Source organism: Pipistrellus hanaki (assembly GCF_964339955.1).
Source record: "Pipistrellus hanaki genome assembly, chromosome: 8".
NCBI lineage: Eukaryota > Metazoa > Chordata > Mammalia > Chiroptera > Vespertilionidae > Pipistrellus > Pipistrellus hanaki.
The window spans coordinates 16,665,368-16,685,445 of NC_140510.1; the positions used below are offsets into that span (position 1 = coordinate 16,665,368).

The window sequence follows — 20,078 nt, forward strand, 5'->3', positions numbered from 1 at the left end:
AAGTAGCTAGGGAAGTTTTGCTCTGAATCTCTAGAGTGTAAATTGATACATATATTCATTGTACCTGGTATGTTAACATTTGATATGCAAAACCTTTCCTAACATTTTTATTTTTTATAAAAAGAACTAAATTTAAACAAAGAAATCAAATGAAAGCATTTGTGGAACCCCTGGAACATCCCTGGAATGGATGTTCTTTAGAACAGTCTGAAAATTAGCCATGAGGCTTGCTCACCCCTACTTATCCATCGCTGACAGTGCTCTGTGGTTCCACAACTTTGCCCACTTTGTACATGAGGAAGCTAAGGCCGACAAACTTGACCAGCATCACACAGGGTAAGGGGTAGAATAAGCTGTAGATTTCCATGTCCTGGGTGCAGGGATTCTTTCAGCTTCTTCTTCCCTCCCTTTAGTCTCCCCCTGACTATCTTGGGTGACCAAGGATGAAAGGAGCAGCCTCCCCAAGGCTTTCTCCTCTCATTCTCTGTTGTGGTAAATCATTTGTGTTTCCTCAATCACTGCCTCTGCTAGAATTTTTTTCTGGAGATGTTCCCTTCTCCTTTTTTTCTTTTAATATCTGTCCTACCACCATAACCACTTTGGGCCCTGTGACTTCTCTGCCACCTCCAAGGACAGCTCCTCCTCCACCCCCAACTTCGAGATGAGCTCACTCTTTCGCTCTCACTCTCATTCTCACTCTCACTCTCTCTCATAACAGCTTTATTGAGATATGACTCATATACTAGTATCATACAGTTCTCCCATTTAAAGTCTATAATTCAGTGACTTTTAATTTATCCACAGAATTGTGCATCCATCACCACACATTTCAGACCCGTTTCTTTATCCCCAAAATAAATCCCACATGCCTTAACTGTCACCTCCCAGTATCCCACCACGGAGTCCTGAACTACTGCTATTGTACTTGCTGTCTCTGTGGGTTTGCCTGTTCCAGACATCCTATATAATAAAAGCCTAATATGCAAATTGTTCAACTGGCAGTTTGGCCACTTGCTATGATGTATGCTGACCACCAGGGGGCGGTGTGGAACATGGTGGGCGTAGGCGATATGGCACTGGCAGTAGGCGGCAGTGGAGGCGCTGTCAGCCCCAATGGGCCCCTATGAGAGCGGGACTACAGTGGGATGGTGGAGCAGGTGAGTGGGTGGCACCAGACCAAGGCAGGTGTGAACGGGGCCCAATCACCCTGTAGATAGCAACCAGTGGCAGCAGGGGTGAGGCCCCCACCCGGCTTCCATGCACTGAGCAAGCTGGGGGTGGGGGAGCCTGGCCCCGACTGGTTGCCCTGCAGACGGTGACTAGTGGCCAGCATGCCCTGATCACCCGATTGGGATCGGGCCCTGGACTGGGCTGGGGAACTGGGGGTGGGTGGCAGCGACCAATTTCCTGTGACGCCCAGGTGGGGGGCTTCGACCTCTCGCCAGCTGCCTGGGGGTGGGGTGACGGGGACAGAGGTGATTTCACTTCCCCTGCTACCCTCCCCCAGGATGCCAGGGCTCATGCACCTGGGAAGCCCCCATGCTCACGTGCAGGATGCCTGTGAGGAGCCCACTCTGCACCCATGTAGCCTCTTCCAGGTGACTGAGCCATGGCTGCCAGGACCGCAGGGGCCTGTCAGGCTTCGTGTGGGTTCGTGTAGGAGTTTGTCCGTGAGGCCGGACGGAAGAGAGTGTGGTGCCCACCTGGCTTCTGGGCAGCACCACTGGGTGGCCCAGAGGCCCACACTGCTCCCCAGCCCATGGTATTCGGCTTCACCACGTCTCCACTGGAAACTCAGGCACCATGACTCAGGGGGTTGGAGGCTGCGCAAGGGCTCAGGTGCTGCCCAGGACCCAGAGGTCAGCTGGGACCTGCGCATTCACGCCAGATGCTCACACTTCGATGGCCAGCCAGGCCTAGGGACCGCACCAGTGCACAAATTGCATGAACCAGGCCTCTAGTTTCATATAAATGGAGTTAGCATGCTCTTTTGTGACTGCCTTTTTTTACTTCCTATAATGTTTTCAGGGATCATCCATGTAGTAGCATGTATCAGTACTTCATTCCTTTTTATTGACAATTATAGACTTCTGGTGCACGAAATTCGTGCACTTGGGTTTGGGTGGGGTGTCGCTCAGCCCAGCTTGCAGCCTGTCACAGTCTGGGAGCCCTCAGAGGATGTCCTACTGATGGCTTAGGGGAGTGGGGAGCTGGTCTAAGCCGTGGTCTGGCCTCTCTCTGCAGGAGGTGACCTGCAGGCCCATTCGGGATGGTGTGGGCAGCTAGTGGCTGGCCCTGCTCCAAAATGCGCCATGGCTAATGGGAGGTGACTACATGGCTGATCAGGGGATGGTGCCAGCCACCATTGCCCCACCGCCACTGGTTGCTGCCACTCCCCACCCCATCACCATCCCCTCCTCTGCCTGCTAGTATGCACCTTGGCTGGCCTGGTGACACCTGCTTGCCATCCCCGCGCGCCCCCCCCTCCCCCCCCGACTGGTTGTTCCGCCATTAGGTTGATTTGCATATTGCCCTTTTATTATATAGGATTGCTTTACTTGGAGGGAGATTTATCCACCAGAATGAGCATAGAAATAATGTTTTTCAAGGTGTGGTCCTACATTTTAACAGGCAACCAGATGAGTGTTATGCATTGTATTATTTGAAAGGATCTATTTTGAAGTGTGACACTTCAGTAAAGAGTCATTGGCTCATTAAAATTATGCCTCTGGCATGACCACATTCAGTATCTAGTTTTTATTGTTAAAAATTGAGCACCCAGTATCTCTTTATCAATCTATATAGGCTTATAATATTTCCATATCTTGAAAGTCTCCATACTCACAGAGCATTCGATGATTTCGATAAGTATTTTTAAGGGGTCATGCAGGAAAGCTAATTTAGGTGATAGGATTGTGTAGTAGATAGATACTATCCTAGATTAGAAGAAAAGATGGCACATTAGCCTGACATGGTGGTGGCTGAAGGCAGAAAAAGAAATGTTGCAGCAAAGAGGCTGTTTTAATTGTTTGGCTGTTGCTGAACTAAGCAAGTTCCCTTACACTGTTCCTTTCTTTGATACCTTCTCCCAATTATTAGAATCACCCATTCAACAAAGTTGCCCAAACTGGAAAACCTGGGCTAATACCATTTTCTTTGTTTGCTTTCATCCCTGTGTAATCAGCTAAATAGTTCGGTCAGGTTTCCTCATAAATATGTCTCTGACCCACTGCCTCTGTCTAGTTCTAGTTCCCAACATCAGTCTCTTTTTCTTGTGCCCCAAAACTCTGCAGTTGTCTAAATTGATCCTTCCCACGGCCACCAGAATGGTTCACTTAAAATGAAAGCAGGACCAGGATGCTCCCATGCTTGACATTCTTCACTTTCCCTCCTTCTGTGGGATGAAATCTAAGCTCCCTGCTATGGTATATAAGACTCTCAGTGGCCTGTCCTCTGCCTGCTTTTCAGGCCGCTGTGGACCCGGGCCTGACTTCCGCCCCAGCCTCCCTGTCCTCCTGCCTGTGTCCACTCTGAGGCTGCCTGAGCTGGCGTGATGGCTCAGACAACCCCTGGCCCACCCTGTCCCCATGCCTGTGTCTGCTCTGGGGCTGCCCCTGTCTCTGTCTCTGTCTCCACTCCAGGCCTCACTTGTGTGCACAGCCTCCTCCTGACCAGTTGTTACTGTTACGGCATCCTGGCCTAATTTGCATATTACTACACACACACACACACACACACACACACACATATATATACATACTAGAGGCATGCCCTTAGCCCAGCCTGCCCCCTTTCATAGGACAGGAGCCCTCAGGGACGGGAGGCAACCCAGTGATTAGGGGGTTGCCCCCATCATACCTCTGCTGCTGCCACTGCCAGTAGTGCAAGCCTCAGCCAGCCCTAGTTACCTGAGTCTCAGGTGGCCCTGGGCAGCTGGCAGCTGACATCTGAGTCTTGCCTGCGCCTTGAGTCAGCCCTAGGCAGCTGGGGAACCAACATCCAAGGCTTGCCTGCACCTTGGACCGGCCCTGGGTAGCTGAGTGGCTGAGGGGACTGGGGTACTCTAGAAGCAGGTACGTTGAGTGGCCAGACCTACCTGGGAGTGGGCCTGGCCATGCCACATGCCTTCTGCCCCAGCAGTGCTGAGGGAACTGGGCGCCACCATCTGTGGCTGTGGCCACCACCATCTTTGAGGGCATCACAGTTAATTAGCATATTCCCTCCTTATTGGCTGTGGATGCCACCATCTTTGTGAGGGTGTGACGGTCAATTAGCATATATCCTCTTTATTATTAGATAGGATAGATTCTATTGTATGACTATACCACATTTTGCTTATTCATTTGCCAGTTGATGGACATTTGGGTATTTCATTTTTTTTCTTTAAGTCTATTATGAATAGTGCTTCCATAAACGTTAGTGGATAGATTTCACTGTGGACATATGTCTTCATTTTTCATGGGAGAATTCCTAGGAGCAGAGTTATCTGGGCAACATGGGAACTGTGGGCTTAGCCATTTGAGTAACTGCCAAATGACTTTCACACCAGCTGCACCCTGTCCATCCCCACCAACATCCTCAACAACATTTGTTCTTATGTCTTTTTCAATGACAGCCATTCTAATGAGTGTGAACTGGCATATCGTTGTGGTTTTGTTTGCATTTCCCTAATGACTATTGAAGTTGAGCAGTTTTACATGTGCCTTTATTTTTTGAATGAAGAGAACTGACACATTTCCTTGCCAAAGATCTTTGACCATGTTTGGGAAGGTGGAGCCAGATATTGTGCTGAGGAGTCAATGGGGAAAGGAAGTGAACATTGCTCTTTCAGGAAGCGCAGGAATAGAGGAAATGTGTGAGGGTGCTTAGTGGCAGCGACTGATCTGGCAGCTTGACTCTGTGAACAGACTTGCTGCAAACTTCTTTTTGGAGGAGAATGGACAAAGTCCTGGCCTTGGGCTGTCATCGCTAGGATTGGCAACAAGGCTTCAGAGATACATGTCTTGTCCTCTCTGTGCCTGTCACGTCCAGTTGGCTGGAGGCTCCAGCTATTGGAAGGCCAGTAGCAGGCAGATTCTTGGCCCAATAGACCACTTTTTAATCACTGTTGTTCTGTAGCCTCTTGATTAATTGTGTGGTCATTACTGATTATCATCATTAGGTCTTTGCATGACACCATGACCCTCTGGTAAGGACTGCAGCCTCCTATTATTATAGATGATAGGGGTGCCTCTCAAATAATGGTTTTTGCAAAGTCTTTTAAAAATTCAATCATTTCAAAAGGAATTGTGTAAATGAATTCTAAGTCTCTGTGTGTGCTGTTTGTGTGCTGTTTGTATGCTGACAAAGTTGCAGTTATTTCAAGCTATAGATTCCACCGGAAAAAAAGAATATTTCTGGTCTTTCTATAGTCATTTATAGTCTGAACCCCCACTATCCAGAACTGCACTCTAAAGTCGGAGTTAGGGATTTTCACTTCAAATATGTATGACTGAGCTGGAATTATTTGACCTTGGCTAGGTATTTGCCCACTCAGTGCACTCCTGGTGATTCTGACTCGCCCTGAGGCCAAGGCAGTGATGCTTTTGGCCCTGGCCTTTTCTTTGCTTACACTCTGCAACTTTGAGCAGTGTCCTCAGGAGATTAATGGAGGAAGAAGAGTGACTTTCTGTCTGAATGGGGACAGGTAATTCCTGTTTGCATCGGGGTTTCTTGGTAGGGCACCCAGACTGTCTTTCTTGGTAGAGGACCTCCTGCACTTTCTGGGGAAATCCCTGCAGCGCTGACATGAAACCTACTCACAGGCCTGGGTTTTCACGAAGAAAGTGTTGCCACTTCCTGAGGACCTGGGGCAGCACCCAGTCAGCGGAATGGCTTCTAGACATCAGCCCCTCGAGGGCAGGAACCCTGTTCCATTCACTGATCAGTCCCCAGGGCCTGGTTGCAATGCTCAGCCTCTGCTTGTGGAACTGATGTAGGAAGCAGCCATAGCAGGTGCTGTCCAGCTGGTGTGCACTTGGAAGGGCAGAATCAAGGGCATGGTGCCCAGATGACTCTTTAATTAGTTACCAGCTATTTTCTTGTTTCCCTGAGAAAGTATGCAGGGAGTCCCTTAGAGGTCCCCCTGGGGTCGCACACAGGAACAGCCAAGGCCGGCAGACAGTGTCCTAAGTCTGCAGACCAGGAGGAAGCCTCCTAGGCTGGTGCAGTGGAGAAGGTGGTCTGGTGCTGGTGGGGCTACAGGAATGGGGAAGTCTGGATTGTCAGTGTGACGGGGCAAGGCCAGCAGGAGGGGGAGCAGGTCAGTGAAGACAGGAGCCTATGCCCATCTGCAGGGCTGTGGTGATGGCAGACCAGCAGTGCAGAGGGTCGATGGCATGGAGGAACTGACAGCAGTGATCCAGTAGTGTCATTGGAATTCAGGCCACCTGGTGTTGGCAGTGTGGTGGTGTGGCAATGAGGGCAGCCCTCTGCCCACATCAGGGGCTCTTGAATTTGAGCAGCAGCAGAACCATCCTACAGACTTGTTGAAGCACAGGCTGCTGTCTCCCTTTGCCTGCCCCCAGTGTTACTGACTCGGAGGTCTGCAGTGGGCCTGAGATTTGCATTTCTCTCACTTTGCTCTTGTTACTGAGTTAGAGATCCCACTTTGAAAACCACTGACCTAGAATTTTCTGTTAAGTGCTAATCATAAATGGTTTACCAGGGGTCTTCAAACTACGGCCCGCGGGCCACATGCGGCCTGCAGAGGAGTCTGATCCTGCCCGCCAGGTTTTTTGGGCAGTGAGTGCAGCCGAGGTGTTACAGTAGGGATTAGTAGTTCATATAGTCCGGCCCTCCAGCTCTCTGAGGGACCGTGATCTGGCCCCCACTTTAAAGAGTTTGAGGAGCCCTGGTAGGCCTTTGAGCTACATAGGATTTCTGTCACATCTTCTTAGTCACTTTTCATAACCCTTTAAGCAAGTATAAGCCATTCTGGGCTGTTGATGAATGGGCTGGTGGGAGAGGGGGGGTGACGGATAGGGGGGCAGGGTCTGGTTTACTACCTCTGCAGCTCCCTGCATGATCCATCCTCTGCTGCACAGCTGGCTGACCTCTGCCAATTGTACCTCCCTGAGCCTTTGTATTTTCTTCTCTGAAACAGACATAGTAATATTAACAGTCCTTATATATGGGGCTCTTTAAGAGTTCAATGAGAAAAGGCACACAAAAAAATTTACCATGATGCATAGAACATAATACCTAGAATTTATTTATTCTTTACTACTAGTATTAGTAGTGGTACTGACCACTGCTGATGACTGTTGATAGGCGAGGGAAAGATAGGGACAGGAAGACCAACATTGCAGATTCTGAAAGCGAATAGGGCCAAGACTTTGTTATAGTTTCTCCTTCGGCTGTTTAAGAAACAGAATCCTTTGAGCTGAATACATGCAGGGTGAGCCCCACAGGAAACTCTTGCTCAGCCTTCCTTTGGGCATACTTAGAAAATGGTGTCAATCATAAGCTGGCTGGTTCTTGGGCCCAGGACTCTGGCCAAAGTGGGTGGGTATCTTAGCCTATCTTTAACTCCTGTAACTCATTTGTAGCTGCACTTCAGCCCTATTTGCTGTGAAGCTTTGATTTAGGACAGTGTTTTCCAAACTTCTCTCATGATGAGAATCACCTGGTGGAGTTGTTAAAATACAGATTCCTGAATCCCAACTAAGAAGTGCTAAACTAGAATTTTTGGGAACATATAGGTAAAATTGTATACTTAACTAGTGCTCTAAGCTCCCCACCTTGCACAACAGATTTCTAAGCTTAGAGCACTAGTTAAGTATACGATTTTACCTATATGTTCCCAAAAATTTTATTTCAACAACTCCACCAGGTGATTCTCATCATGAGAGAAGTTTGGGAAACACTGATTTAGGATATTGGCCAGACTGTTGGATACCAGATAGGATCTGGTTGCATTAGTGTTGAAACTATACTTTTATTTATTTTTTGTGTGAATTAAAATACAGTGGACATACAGTCATATGTTTGTTTCATGTGTACAGCATACTGATTTAACCTTTGTATTCCTCACTATGTGATGAGCAAAGGGAACTATGCCCTTTAACTTCATTTTTCAGATGTGAATGAAACAGCCACAGGAAAGCAGGCTGTCGCGTGCGCCACACTTCCTGTGCTGAAGTGTGGGAGTGAGAAGTGCGTGCAGCTTTCACTCACGATAGCTAGAAAGAAAAGACAGCAGGGTGTCACCCGGCATAGCCTGTGCGCTGGTGCCTAGGAGAGGCCACCGGGTGGCCCCAAGAGAGGCAGCTCATCGCTGGACACTGCTATTGAAAGATGCCTAAGTAATGAGGGGGCTCTTTCCCCTCCCTGTCCCATTACCCCTGAGGGCCATCACTTTCTTGCTCACCTCTCCAGCTGCATGCTCTGATCCCCTCCAGAGCATACAACAATGACTTTGTCAGCTCACCTTACATATGCACAAAAGTGCTGGGCGGTGATAGGACTCCACCCTCCACTTGGGTTTCTGCTGACATTCAGTGAAATATTCTTCCACTCCTCCCCACCTTGCACAACAGATTTCCTGTTTTGAACTTAATCCAGACTGGGGACAGCCCTGCTACACCTGTTAACACACTCAGACGCCTGTTTCCTCCTCCGTATTTGTACAGCTTTTTGTTGCCTCGCCAGATTTCCCCTCTTAGCTTGCAGATCAAGTACCATAACAGAAGATACCATGCGGAACGGGTAAACTAAGAAAAAGGAAGCTCGCATTTTAGAGTTAATTTGAGTGAAAACAGGGCTCTGGTTTGTTTTACCAGGTTTTGCCATGACCTCTGAGCTAACTTTTCTCCTCCTCCACAGCAGGATGGAAGAGAGGAGAGGAAATCGGCAGACGCAGGAGCCGGAGTGAGAAGGCCGAGCCCACCATGAGCCCGGTCCTCCCTTCTGCGCTTTAAGAGCCAGCAGCAGGTGAAGTCGCTGGAGAGCAATGGCTCTCTTCACTCCATGGAAGTTGTCCTCGCAGAAGCTGGGCTTTTTCCTCGTGACTTTTGGCTTTATTTGGGGTATGATGCTCCTGCACTTTACCATCCAGCAGCGGACTCAGCCCGAGAGCAGTTCCATGCTGCGTGAGCAGATCCTGGACCTCAGCAAGAGGTACATCAAGGCTCTCGCGGAGGAAAACAAGAACGTTGTGGATGGGCCATATGCCGGGGTCATGACTGCTTATGGTAAGTGCTACACCTTGGGGGCTGCTCGACCCAGCATGGTTTTGCTTGCAAAGGACCCCAGAGGCTCTCAGACTTGGTCTTGTCATGGAGTGAGTGTGCCCCTTGCCTTTGCCTTAGTGGCAGTTAATTGCTCACAGAGGGGCACTTTTAGAAAGTGTATGCAGTGTCCTTTGGGAGTGTCTCAGCTCTGGTACACACAGACACTCAGTCCTGGGAGCAGTGGGGTAGGCAGTTGCATTTTACTGCTTGTGTTTGCAGCCAGCCCTCCTCTCTCAACACATTTCTGGATTGCATGATCTCATCTGGGAGTATGTTGAGGAAACGTAGAAAAGTATTCTCATTATCTTTCCCTAAACAAAACTTAATTAGAACTGGTGGGTTGAGGTAAGGAGGCTGGGGAGGAGTGGGCCATAGATGCCAAGAAACACAGAACCCTGTGTGCCTCCCCTTGGCCAGTACACAGGACATTAAGGCCGCCTGCGGCTAATAGCTTTAACCTTTGGCTTCTTCGGAGATTATTGCTCTTGTTTCTTGCCCTTGTCACTAAGTGCCCTGCTTGAAAAGAACTCTTTTTGTACTTTTTTTTTTTTTTTTTTTTTTTTTTTTTTTGGCAGATACTGTAAATCCTTTTTGAATGAGATTGAGTAAAAACAAAAAACACATATAGAATTTAACTTATTTTTCTTTGGCCAAAAGTTTCACTTAATATAGAAAAAGAAAAAGTTGAAAGTCGAGACCAGCAAAAATATAGTAAGAAAAATAAAATCACCTAAATCTCTGCTAGGAAATAAGCACAATTAACATTTCATTGCAGATCTTCCTGATATTTTGTATATGCAAATAAAAAAATACAGTATATACAGATATATAGAGAAACAAAGTACTTACAAAAGCATGAATACAAAGCAAAATTTGCAAGTGAAATTTGGATCATTGTGTTCCAGAGAAGCCACTTCCTTGGGTTGACACATTGTTCAGTGACAAGTCTAGTCATTGGATGGAGACTTCGGAGGCCTCAGGGTTTAAGACCCTGAGGTAAAATGTAAATGATTTAGGAGATGGGATTGGAAAAGGTTGGTATTCCATCTTGGGACCCAATCATGTGATTCCTGGAAATGTACAGCAGTAGGCAGAAGTTGGGTTCAAACACAGAAAATCATGTTCAGCTATATATATATATATGTGTGTGTGTGTGTGTGTGTGTGTGTGTATTTTTTTTTTTGTAAGGATCTGGCAAATTTGGTTAGCTTTTACTATTGCATATATATATATATATATATATATATATATATATTTTTTGTAAGGAGAAAATGGTTGCTTTTAACAAAATGTGGAAATTCTTTTTTAGTGTCTACTATTTGATCACACTGTCTGCTTTAAGATTAGGCATTGGCTCTTAGTATGTCTACATAAAATACCACTTTTTCTGATCTAATGGATCAGAAATAATAAAAGGAGACTCCATTTGAAAGCCTATGTTGAAAAATAACAAGGTTGTTTTTAGAGGGTGCATTTTTAAATTACTCGTTGACTTTGATCTTTTATAATACAGGGTGAGGCAAAAGTAGGTTTATAGTTCTTCATATGGAAAACAGTACAATAATCTATAATAATAAAAGCATAACATGCAAATCGACCAAACGACTAAACAAGTAGAACGACCGTCTGGACGACTACGCTAAGACACGCACTGGTGCCAGGCCAGCCAAGAGACACAATTAGTTAGAGGTCCCCACCATCACCCTGCAGAGGGAGGCCCAGGCTGGCCAAGGAACCGCACCCACACCTGTCACCCACAAAGGGAAGCAACTGGTGGCTGGGGAGGAGGGACAGCACTGCCCCAATGGCAAGCAGTGGGAGCGGTGGGAGCAGGGCCAGGGCCAGCTGCTGGCAGCTGGAGGACAGCAATCTCTGATCTGCCTTGATAGCTGGCTAGGGAACACTACCCATGGGGTCCTGGTTGCAAGAGGGCGCAGGCTGGGCTTAGGGACACCCCCCTCCTGTGAACAAATATGCACTGGACCTCTAGTTAATAAATAATAATACAAATATAAACTCTGGTTTTCTCATACTCACAACTATAAATTTACTTCAGTCCCATCCTGTATTTCCTATATATATTAAGCAAACCACCAAAAGAAATAAATAAAGAAGATTGTCACCATTGGTACTACCAGTGTGTAATCAGTGTATAACAAGTAAAACACATGCTGTTTTCAAATTTCTGGTTCAGTGTATTCCATGTTGGAGGAAAGGCGAGTAGTCGGTAGTAATTTCCTTCTTCTGTTTAACTCAGTCTTTCAAATGTTTTCCATGGGAAGGAGGAAGCACATGAATGGTAAATATAGGCTTTCAGTTTCTCCAGTTTTTGTTTCTTGTGCCCTGCTAAATATTCCACAGGGTAGGTTTCTGCTACACTCTAAAGCAGTGGTCACAACTGGTGGTCCGAGGACCACCGGTGGTCTGTGAGGTCTGAAAGGTTGGCAACCGCTGGTCTAAAGGACAGTGATCTGGTCTCAGATTTTCAGCCTCCCAGAGATGTTACTTTTCTTTTTTGTTTTTTAAAGAAAGTTACCAACCCTCCAGAGTAGTCTGTTAGAATTTCAACCACCTTACATACTTATAATCATAGGACTTTGGAGCTCAAAGAAATTTTAGAAATTATTGTTTTCTTCCTTCCTTTATAGATGACCCTCCCCCTCCCCCCCCCCCCCCCCAAACCCCACAAAGAAACAACCACAAAGGTGCCATCAGCAAGTCTTAACTCACACTGCTGTTTTCTATCATCTAATCAGTTTGACATGTCAATCAAATGGTCTTTGGAGCTGAGTTTCTGTAATTTAATTGGATTGTGCTTGTGTGCTTGAGGCATTGGGATCATCACGTGGTGAGATCCTAAGTCAAGGTTTCTTTCTTCAGCATCAGTGACATTTGGGCTGTATAAATTTTTGTTGTGGGGGTCTGTTTGTACATTATGGGATGTTTAGTATCATCCCTGGTGTCTACTCACTGGACACTAGTAGCACCTCCCTAATTGTGACAATAAAAAAAGGTCTCCAGATATAGGGGGACAGAGTGCCCCCACCCACCTTGGAGAACTGCTGCACTTAGGGTGTGAACAGCAAACACTGTCTGCCAGCATCTTTTCTGGGAGTTCTCAAGTGGATAACTGGTTTTTGTTCTTTAAAAAACAGTTGTAGCTGATACCAGATTATTACTGATTTATTAGAATCCCTGACTTGAGATCCCAGAGCAGCAGAGTTTGGGTCAAATTCAGACCTCTGCCTGTTGTGCAATTAAGATTTTATTGAAACACAATCTCTCCCATTTATTTGAAATAACTGAAAACCATGATAAAACCAGTTTTTATTTCACATAGCATGTAAAACATGCCCACTCCATCCTTTAGTAGTGAGCATAGTTCATTCTAAAACACTCATCTGGTTTGGTTTGTTCTTGACTAAATAATTCCTCAGGACTCCCATGGTCTAAGGCAGCATTTTCAACCTTTTTCATCTCATGGCAACACATAAATTAATTATTAAAATTCAGTGGCACACTAAAAAATCCATTTTTTGCCCATCCGACAAAAAAAAAAAAAAAAAAAAAAAAAAAGGTATAATGTTGATTCATTCTTATCGAGTTGGCTGGTGTCATTTTTTTATTTGACAATCTAAGGGGAAAGAGGCCAGTATCCTAACCAATCAGGTACTGCATGTTTTAAGAATTCTTCCAGCATACTGGTTGAGAATCTTTGGTCTAAGACATGGGTAGCGTCTAGGAACTCAGCACAACCATTTTTGATGCACTCTCTGAATCTGCTTTTGAGCTACAGTGTCAGAGCTGAATAGTTGCCACTGAAATGGCAAAGCCTTACATGCTTACTGTCTGATCCTTGGGCAAAAATCTCAGCCCCTGCTCTGGACAGTCCTGAAGTCAGTCTTTCTGCCTACAAGATATATTTGGTGTCCTCCAGACTCTTCATTTTTGCATTTTAATTCACTAAGACACCTTCACGAGGCACCACGTCCAGAGTTGAGTGGTTGGGGTATGGGCTTGGAGCCAGCCAGTTGGCTTTGCCCCATTGCAGCTGTTGGCTGGGGCCCTGGTGGCAGGAACCATTGTGGAGTGGGATGTCACTCCCTGTCTGCCAGGTCAGTCTGAGGTGTCAGTGAGGTGCTGCCTGCTGTCAGTTAAGTTTGACTGGGCCTCAATCCACAGAACTTTCAAATAGTACCTCCCTTTTTTGGTGATTTGAAATGAGATTTTTGAACTTTTGGGATTTAGTGATTCAAAAGTGGTAACTGAAAGATGTCCCAGCAGCCTGTGGAATAGTGGGAGCATTCATTCTCGGGGTGTGGCTGGCATTTCCGTGGGTGGCTCTGAGAGGAGCTGGAGCCAGAGCCCTCTGTAGGCCAGCCTCACAGTGTCTGTGCCCCAGGACAGCAGGCAGGGCCATGCCTGTCCATGACTTCGGTGGATCTGCGTCATGAGTGGTGTCACTCGCCCTAGTCAATGCCGTTTTTGTTTCTGAGGTGAACTGATCTCTTTCTCCGATGGCCTGACCCACATTCTGATCCCCAGTGGTCACCTCTTATCTAACAGGACAGGCTTGGTCCACTTGTGTCTCTCAGCAAACGGAGTGGAAACCTGGGGTGATCCACCCGCCTATTAACCCTGCTCTTTCTCCTCTGCTTGCTTTGCTGTGCTCTGGACTTGTCACCAGCTCAGGCTGAGGTGGATGTGCTTCCCCATCCCCCAAGATCCCATTTTCCTGCTCCCCTTAACCTCCAGGCCTAAACACCTGCACTCCTGACCTGCCTGCTCTGCCTTGTCTCCTGTCTCCTGTTCCTTGCATTTCTTGGGCCTAGACTGCCCCCTTGATTGACTCTTATCCATCAAGCCTGGCACTTTAGGGATGTCTGTGCCATTGACTGGTGCATGCTAGTGCCCTTGGAGTTTTGTTGCGATAGCCAGAAAGAGCTGGGCAGGTCCCTGTTCTTGTGGAGGCTGTGTTCATATTGGAGGCAGAAATAATAAGACCATATCTGATAGTCAGAAATCCCAAGAATAAAAATGACCTGGGAAATGTGCTTTTTTTTTTTTTTGGATAAGCAGCTTTTATTCCATGTGACTTTTAAAAAAATATATATTTTATTGATTTTTTTTTTGCCCCCCTCCCTCCCTCCCATACATACCCTCCCTCCCCAGAGTTTTATGTTCATTGGTTGTACTTATATGCATGTAAAATGCATGTACACAAGTCCTTCGGTTGATCTATTATCTCCCCCAGATCTTCCTTCCCTCCCCACTGTAATTTGACAGTCTGCCTGTTGCTTTACTGCAGGGGTCTTCAAACTTTTTAAAGTGGGGGCCAGATCACGGTCCCTCAGAAAGCTGGAGGGCCGGACTATATGAACTACTAATTCCTACTGTAACACCTCGGCTGTGCTCACTGCCCAAAAAACATGGCGGGCAGGATCAGACTCCTCTGCGGGCCGCATGTGGCCCGCGGGCCGTAGTTTGAAGACCCCTGCTTTACTGTCTCTATATCTGTCTCTTGGTTCATCAGTATATAATGTTCTTTATCATCCACAAATGAGTGAGGTCATGTGGTGTTTCTCTTTCATTGATTGGCTTATTTCACTCAGCATGATGTTCTCCATTTCCATCCAGGTTGCTGCAAATGATGAGAATTCCTTCTTTTTATGGCAGCATAGTATTCCATTGTGTAGATGTACCATAGTTTTTGGATTCAATCATCTGCTGACGGGCACCTAGGCTGTTTCCAAATTCTGGCTATTGTAGATTGTGCTGCTATGAACATAGGGGTGCATATATCCTTTCTGATTGGTGTTTCTAGTTTCTTGGGATATATTCCTAGAAGTGGGATTATTGGGTCAAATGGGAATTCCATTTTCAGTTTTTTGAGGAAACTCCACACTGTTCTCCACAGTGGTTGCACCAGTCTGCATTCCCACCAGCAGTGCACGAGGGTTCCTTTTTCTCCGCAACCTCGCCAACACCTGTCGTTTGTTGATTTGTTGATGTTGGCCATTCTGACAGGTGTGAGATGGTACCACATTGTTGTTTTGATTTGCACCTCTCGGATAATTAGTGACTTTGAGCATGTTTTCGTGTGAAAAGTGAGTTTATTAGTGAAACGGCGAGACAGAGAGGAGGCTATTCCACAGCAGCCTAGATATGATTTTTTTATGAGTACTTAGGAGTTACTTAGGATGAGAAGGTCAAAGAAAATCTCTCGCAGGAGGTGACACCAATGAGCTGCTGGGCAGGATGGGAAGAGTGAGGTTGAGACAGAGCAGCCAGCAGAAGGCAGCATGTGGGTCTGGCAGGGGCCTGTGTGTGCACTCCATGCAGAACAGGGGCTGCTGCTGTTGCTGGAACAAGTGACAGGAGTCTGTTGGCGAAGGCAGCAAACAGGGGCCCTGTGGGCTGTGGATCTCAGTCTCGTAGGAAGGGAGGGTGGTAGGGGGTTAGTTCTTGTGGCAGGGCTTGGGTCTATTTTCTACTGTTACCTCCAGGGGAGTGCAGGGGGTGTAGGAAGAAGTAAGTACTTCTGTTTCCTTGAGGTGGAGTTAGGAGCAGGGTGGGGCTTAGGTTGCTGGTCAGGACCATGGTATAGTAGCTGCCTTGGGCCTCAGGTGACCCTGGTTGACCTGGAGGTGCCCATTTTCAAGACATCAGCACCATTTTCGGTTGGTTCTGCTCAAAAGCCAAAGGGAAGCCCCCTTAGGAACGTGGGCAGGGCTGCCTGAGGTTCCTCCAAAAAGGTAATCCCTGCCCTGAGGTGAAGACCTAGGCCACCTTGTGACAGTCAGACCAGCACTTCTACATGTTCCATTCCACATCTCCTACCAGAAAGAAGAAAAACTTAAGTTGCATTCTATCATATAGAGAAGAAGGGTTTTCGCTGCTTTCTTTTTGCCTCTTCTGCAAGGTTTTTGGAGGGCTGGTTCATGTGGAAACCAGCAGCACCAAGGCAGAGCCTGTGCCCCAAGGGCAATGCTGCTCCGGCCTGGAGCTGCAGGAAGAGGAGCCAGCTGCTCTGTGTGTCTGTGCAGGCCGAGGTTGCTCCGAGGTGGCATGGCTGGTGCAGTTACAGGAAGGGCTTTGTGCTTTAAGAAGCTTGGAACCCAAAAAAGGGCCTCTCTGGGGCTTGGGCCTTTTCCAGTGATGCTGCTGTGGTAGAGTCAGCCAGCCCAGCATCCCTGCCCAGCATCCCTCCCCCAGTACCCTCTGCCTAGCATCCCTGCCCAGCCAAGCATCCCCGCCCAACCCCCCTGCCCCACCCCACCCCTCCAGCCCAGCAATCCCCTGCCCAGCATCCCCAGCCACGCATCCTAGCCCAGCCCAGCAGCTCCTCCTCAATGCCCCCAGCCCAACACCTCCCTGCTCAGCATCCCCTGTCTAGCATCACAGCCCTGGGCCAGGATGAGGTCACAAGCACACTAGCTAGTCTCGGAGTGGAGGAGGACCTGGGGGTTTTAGATAGGAGTGTAGTCAGAATGTGGGTCCCTGGGAGGAGCCAGAGTCTCATTCTTCTATACTCTTTACGACCTACCGTGTTTCCCCGAAAATAAGACATCCTCCGAAAATAAGACCTACTTACAGGTGTCCTTCTGAGTGAAATATAAGGCATCCCCCCGAAAATAAAGCCCCCGTAGGCTAAACATGAGAGATTTGGTCCACTGATTCTGAAAGAAATGGAGTCACAAGAAATTCACCAGGAAATTCAGGAATTGGATTGTTATAATGATGTTCCAGAAGATGATGACATGATTGTCATTGAATAAATGAGTAAATTCTTGATACTGTAGGATTCACAGTTTGTCTGTTTTGTGTTGACAACTACCGTACTACCGTACAATATATAGGTAATAAATTTTCTTTATTTTCATTTAACAATAAATGTGTACTGTATTCTTCTTCATGGAAAAATAAGACATCCCCTGAAAATAAGACCTAGCGCATCTTTGGGAGCAAAAATTAATATAAGACACTGTCTTATTTCCGGGGAAACAGGGTAGACTCCTTCCTCCATGCCACTCCACTCCACGCCCTGACTTCAGAAGGGAAAGAGTGTGTGAGGCCCCAGAGCCGGTCTTCTCACTGGCCACTGGCCCAGCTCCTCTTGCCTTGCTCTGTTTTGGTGGTCTTTTCTGTCAGGACTGTGCCACCCTAAAGAGCTGGCTACCCTTCTCCTGTCTGCCTGGGCAGTGCAGCTGTCTTCCAAGACAGGCTGTGGGGTCTGGCTCAGCATTTTCCTGATCGAGTCTCTGCGCTGCTCCTCCTCCCCCAACAAGCCTCTCTCCGGAAGGTCTGCCCCCGCTCTCCCTGTTCTCCCTCAGCAGTGGGGCCCAGACCAGTGCCATCCCTTCACCGAAGCAGGGTCCCCCCTGCTCCATCCTCACTTCTCTCATCACTTAACTACCTAGCCTAGCATCCCATGCATTGTATTTTGTCATCTCTCTCCCTCACTTAGAATGTAAGCTCACAAACACAGGGATTTTTGTCTTATTTCCCCCCCAGGGCTGAGCAAGTGCTTGGTGCACAGTAGGAGTGAGGCGTGAATAGCCTCATCCCACCCCCACCAGGACTCTGTGTACCACACTGTTACAGCTGGGGCTACTTTGAAAGTCAGAGCAATGTTTTCAGTGAGACAGGAAACGAGAAGAGATTCCCTGTGGATTCCATGCTTGGGAGGCTCCCAGTGGATATTTTGCAGGATCCTGTCATGGGAACCATTGTTTATGCTGGAAAGCAGTTAGAGATGTTATTTATTTTAAATATTTTATTGATTTTAGAGAGAGGAAGAGGTAGCGAGAGAGAAACATTGATGTGAGAAACATCGGTTGGCTTTCTCCTGTACATGTGCACCCCCCCTCCCTGCCCCACCACCAGTGATCAAACCAAAACTCCGGTATGTGCCCCGACCAGGAATCAAAACCACCATCCCTCAGTGCACAGTGCATGGGATGACACTCCAGTCCACTGAGCCGTACCAGCCAGGCAGCCAGGGCTAGAGGGTGTGTATATGTGGCTCACGTAAAGGCTCCTTACTAGATGGGTGGCCTCGGGCAAGGCATTGGTGTTTTGAGAACTTTGTTCCTCTTTAGTAAAAGAGAGGATATAATATTACTTATCTCTTAGGGTTGCTATAAGGATTGCTTGTGACAAAGCTAATTAGAGCATTTAGACTAGTAGAGTGTTACTGTGAATTATCACTAACCCCAGCCTGCACGCACCTGTGTCTGTTACCAGCCAACCAGACTGCTGGGTAAACCTGTTTTTGATTCACTTGAGCCTGGACTTCAGGAACCTACTTATGTGGCTGCCCAGCCAGACGTGGGAGGAACACTCGGCCCCACAGGAAGACAGCGTGCCACCCCCTCTGACAGGCTCACCCACCAGAAACTCCTGCGGCTTTGAGAACTGCTGCTGCAGGGCTGAGAACTGCCACTCTGGCCTCCAGAGAGAGGCTGTTGGGCTCGTCACTGGGCCCCTTTCTAAAGTTGTGTTAGCTCCACAGAGTGACTGGCATTTTAGAAACAGGAGATGTGATAGTTATTGCCTTGTTCAAAAGAGATGGCTTCCTCTGTGGGCCTTGAGATAAGCCGAGTGAGGAGGGCATAATAAGGGGCAGTTTCTGCTATGGGTGGTGAGCTAGGAGTAGGCTGCACTAAGGCTGTCCTTTGCTTCCAGGGAAGATGCACTGGGGTAGGGAGGCGGGGTTGGGAACTTGGGCAACAGTGGGCTTGACCCCCTAGAGCCTGAGTCCTTTCCTCCTCTGTAAGAGGGCTAAAGTGCTTGTCCTGCTCTGCAGCTGGCTAGTTAGGAAAATTGGGAGAACGGCCAAGAACTCCATTCTGGATATTTATAGATTCCATAAAGCACTTGATATCATAAAAAATAAAAAATTAAGTACTCCATACCCCCAAACCCAGAAAAGGAGAATGGAAGAAAAAAAAAATACTCACCTCTAAACCCAGATAAATTTTGATTTCCTTCTAGTCCTTTTTTTTAATAATAATAAAAAAAAAGCAGAGATATGCATGTATGTGTGGATTTTTAAAAAATTATTTAAATATTTTTAAAATTTATCTTTTTTGTATTTCTTCATGCCATTAGGTATTTTTAATGGCCATACACTTTTCCTTTCTCATCCATCCATTCCATAAATATGTATTGAGCTTCTGATATTAATAACTAGTGGTGATAATCAGGTGACAACACAGATTGCTCTCTGCCTTCCTGGAGTTTCCAATCTAGCGATTTATTCCATCATCTGAAGAAAGGGACATCATGTAATTTAATCATTTGGCTGGGTGTTTGGTTGGGAAATTTCCAGCCCTTATCTATAATAAATGACACTATTCTGTTTTATAACTAACTCTGTTTTGAATGTCCTTGTACATAATGAGTGGAGTGTATTTTGGTCATTACTACAACTGCATTCTCTTTCACAGGAAAGGTCACTTTAAAACTAATTTAAAAATATATAACTGATGAAACCTGATATGCCTGGCAGTCGAAGGGAATGAGAGGTTGGGGTTAATTCTTTTATCATTAGCACCTTCCTTTCTCATTAATGCCTGTCTTTGCTGGGTTCTCTGGAGCCCAAAGTGAAGCAGGTCTGTTGTTCACACTGTCTCTCTGGGGCAGCCGGGTTGCAGAGGGATTTTCATTGGGAGCAAGCACTGATGCAAATGATTTTTGGCAGTTCAGGCCAGAGTCCTTGCTCATTATGCAGTGGGTTCTGTGCCAGGGAATCATGGCAACCGCACCTTGATTCTCAACCAAGGCTGTGCCAGGATCCTGGAC

General features: G+C 47.0%; 1 protein-coding gene across 4 annotated transcripts in view; it reads left to right on the plus strand.

The window, feature by feature from the left end:
- Nucleotides 1-20,078, plus strand: part of MGAT5 (alpha-1,6-mannosylglycoprotein 6-beta-N-acetylglucosaminyltransferase) — a 353,212-nt gene that overhangs the window by 130,909 nt on the left and 202,225 nt on the right. For 2 of the 4 annotated variants that reach the window (XM_084892259.1, XM_084892257.1), the window contains one exon: nt 8,866-9,233. In XM_084892259.1, the coding sequence (XP_084748385.1) occupies nt 8,993-9,233 (241 nt within the window). In that variant the 5' untranslated portion in view covers nt 8,866-8,992. The remainder of the gene's footprint in view (nt 1-8,865; nt 9,234-20,078) is intronic. The other 2 variants (XM_084892260.1, XM_084892258.1) reach the window with 1 other exon arrangement.